At 39.3% G+C, this 3,460-nt stretch overlaps 1 protein-coding gene across 1 annotated transcript in view; it reads left to right on the top strand.

Annotated features, from left to right (window-relative positions):
* LOC101850138 (xaa-Pro dipeptidase) overlaps positions 1–3,460 on the top strand; it is a gene marked incomplete at its 5' end in the record, with an annotated part of 21,050 nt that overhangs the window by 14,141 nt on the left and 3,449 nt on the right. Inside the window, 3 exon segments of the mRNA XM_005091839.3 lie at positions 18–86; positions 2,334–2,411; positions 2,995–3,143. Coding sequence (XP_005091896.1) covers positions 18–86; positions 2,334–2,411; positions 2,995–3,143 — 296 coding nt within the window.

The raw sequence follows: 3,460 nt of genomic DNA, 5'->3' as shown, positions 1-3,460 counted from the left end.
CCCCCACCCCGTTACAGCCTGTTCCACCACTACTGCCGCTTCAATGGAGGTCTGCGTATGGTGTCCTACACCTGCATCTGTGGAAGGTTAGAGGTCGTTGTTTTGTTGTACTGTCAAAGTTACTATTTCTATCATTTGGTTTTGTCCCCTCCCCCAACCCCCCCTCTCCGTTTTCTTTTGTTTATACAGCGTCTTCCACCATTACTGCAGCTTCAATGGGGGGATGAGGATGCTATCCTACATTTGCGTCTGTGGAAGGTCAGACCAGCATGCTATGATCTTCTCATCCGCACACTCACAATTCCATCCAGTTATACGTGACAATATTAAATGGTTGAAAAGTGCATAGAGCGTGCTGTAGAGCATGGATATATGTGCTATATAAGTGCTATTACTGTTATAAATGTGAGAGATGCTGACCTTATGTAGTTGCAAGCACTGTAAAACCTCTACTAAAATTAAACAAAAACAAGAGATGCTGACATAAATCGATACATCAATTTTTTTATGGGTGGAGTTTGTTCTATTTATAATTATGTAAAAATAAAAAACATGTCAAACTCCTTCTTTTCTTTTTGTGTAACTTTGGTCTAATTGTGTTGCTACTGCTATAAAACTCTTACAAAAACTAAAACTGAACTTCACTTATTATAAATAAGGTTGATTACCGTTCCCACTTCCTTTCAACGGGGGCTTCAGTGAGTGAGAGGTCTGGGTGTTCGCGAAATTAAGTTGGATGGTCTTTGTGATGTGTCCATGAGCATGATGCGGTAACCCTAGCTGAAAGATAAAGTGCACCTTTGTTGTGACTTACAGTTGCGTGTTTGAAAACTTGTCTGTGTTTGTGTAATATTGTGTCCTGTGGCCTTGATTCAATGTCTGAATTATTTTATGTTTGCATCGTATCTGACCCTCAAGATGTATTTGATTTAGTTAAAAAATTGTTATTTAGTTAGGAAATGTATTTACTTATATGAAGGGGATGGACTAGAAAGGAAAAACGTTTTTTTTTTTTAGAAAGTAGACTACAAATTTTATTTCTTGTCAAGAAAAAAAACGTGTCTGTTTTTGTGTAATGTGTCATGTGACGTTGATGTAATATCTGAATAATCTTATGTTATGTTCGCATCATATTTGACATTGCAAGTGGTAATTTATTTAGATATTTATTTAGAAATTCACATACTTATATGAAGTGGCTAAAAGGGAAAAAAAAAGTTTTTTAATAGACTACAAATTTCATGACTTGTCAATAAAATATTTACACTTCGTGATGCTTAAGAACTTAGACGTCTCTACAAAGACAATAGCAATGTTATCCTAGAGGTTCTTAATCTTCCTAATGCCCTTCAGCTCTTGGTAGATACTCATTGCAGTTTTCTCATATTGTATGCCAAGCATCACATTCTATTTCTAGTACATTAACATTCATTATACAGTCTGCCTGTACACTGTAATGTGTCCAGCTATGTGTTTGATTGTGTGTTTGTTTTTATATGTGCATGTGTTTATATATTATATACATCATCACTGTCATCTATAGAAATGTGTAACTCCAAATTTTTTTGTTTCCTTCTGCTATGCAGTTCAACAGAAATCTTTACTTTTCACTGGCATCTGTGGTTCAGTAGTTGGGCGCTTTGCCGTCACATGCAGGAGACAGGAATTCAATTCTCAAAGGGGGAGAATTTTTATCAAGTATCTCTGTCTTTTTGCTGGGATGACGTACCTCTCTCAGCTTGGGTTGGCCCTGGCATACAGAGCTAAAGCCCACCTCTTAAATGATCAAAGTTGTGTTAGTTGGGGGTGTAAAAGGTTGGCATTATTTTAAAACCCCAAAAAGATGGGTGGTTGGCGGGTACTCTGGTGTGGTTTGCTTCCTCTTTCCAATCAAACATCTATCGTCCTTATCTCCCCTCCTTCTTTTTTATGTTTGTTACTCTCTTGTAACACCTCTTATCTTCTGGCACTCATATGACCTTATGCAGTTACGAGTGCCGTAAAACCTCTACTAAAACATAAAACAAACCCCAGAAAAAAACTTTTTTTCAAGTGACAGTGATGATAATACATATAGCCTAGTTAGTTTGTATGTCTTTGTACCCATGAACAAGTTTGGTAGATTAAAGTAGGTTGTGCGAGCGCCGTAAAACCTCTACTAAAACAAACAAACACAAAGTAGGTTGTCAGTGCTCCAGTGTGTCACATGTGTTATATTATATATATGAGTTCATGTCAGCCACAAAGTCCAGTCTATTTCCCCACGGGTGGTGTGCAAGTGCTCTGGTAAGTGCTGTAAAATCGCTTACTTAAACAAATGTCTATTTCCCCAGTGGTCACAACGGTTCTGTGCTCCACTACGGACACGCCGGCGCCCCCAACAGCAAACAGATCCAGGATGGAGACATGTGGTCAGTTATTTGTAGGCTGTCTAATGTCCAGTATTTCCTTCTAATGCCTCTTTTTTTTTTTTTTTCTCTCGATTTTTTTTTTCGGATTCCTCGGGATTGGGGATGTATTTTGAATGTTTTTGACTTGCCATGTATCTATGAGGTCTTGGTTGTTCAATATCTGTGGTAGGCTTATTTTTTATTTTTATATTTTATGGTCTTTTATTAGTTTGAGTTCTTTTTACACACATATGGATGCACACATGATGCATACACTGTATTCATACAAAAATAAAGCTCACAGCACACACACAATGTCATTCAAAATACGCAATGCTCATGAAATAACTTTCAAAGTAACACGCAAGTACCCAGCACTCACAAATATAACACACTGGATGCTTATCTCACACAAAATAATGTGCAAAAATACACATCTCTGCAAACAGTAATGTTAGTCTAACAGTCATCCCAAATGACTATAGGCCCTGTAAGGCATGAGGGGACCAGGCTGAGAGTGATTAAAAGGGGAAATGACATGAATGAAGAGGAATTTCAGCAGCCTTTTCTCTGCTTGACTTGATGATATTGAATCTTTCTCCAGCCTGTTTGACATGGGCGGAGAGTACTACTGCTACACCTCCGACATCACCTGCTCCTTCCCGGCCAATGGCAAGTTCACACCAGACCAGAAGGCCGTCTACGAGGCCGTGCTGGCTGCCAGTCTGGCCGTCATGAAGGCTGTGAAACCTGGTGAGTGCGTTTGTCAGTGCGGAAGGATGTGGGAGCGTGTGTGTGTGTGTGTGTGTGTGTGCATGTGTGAGTGTGTAAGATTTTAGAGTTGGGAACAGGAGGCATGTAGTAGTCAGCAGGAAAAGCAAGTTCTTCCTTGTTGTGTTTTAGGGTAAATAATGATAATTGCATTTCTATAGCGCATATCCTCGCTTTACAGCATGTTCTACGTGCTTTACAGCTATAATTTCCCCAGCAGACTCTGGAACTCTCAGACACCTTCTCAGCCTCCTGGAATCTCTCTCTCTCTCTCTCTCTCTCTCTCTCTCTCTCTCTCT

This window comes from Aplysia californica, unplaced genomic scaffold (genome assembly GCF_000002075.1).
Source record: "Aplysia californica isolate F4 #8 unplaced genomic scaffold, AplCal3.0 scaffold00036, whole genome shotgun sequence".
Classification (NCBI taxonomy): Eukaryota; Metazoa; Mollusca; class Gastropoda; order Aplysiida; family Aplysiidae; genus Aplysia; species Aplysia californica.
Note: the sequence above shows the minus strand (reverse complement) of the source record. Positions and strands in the feature narration are given on the sequence as shown.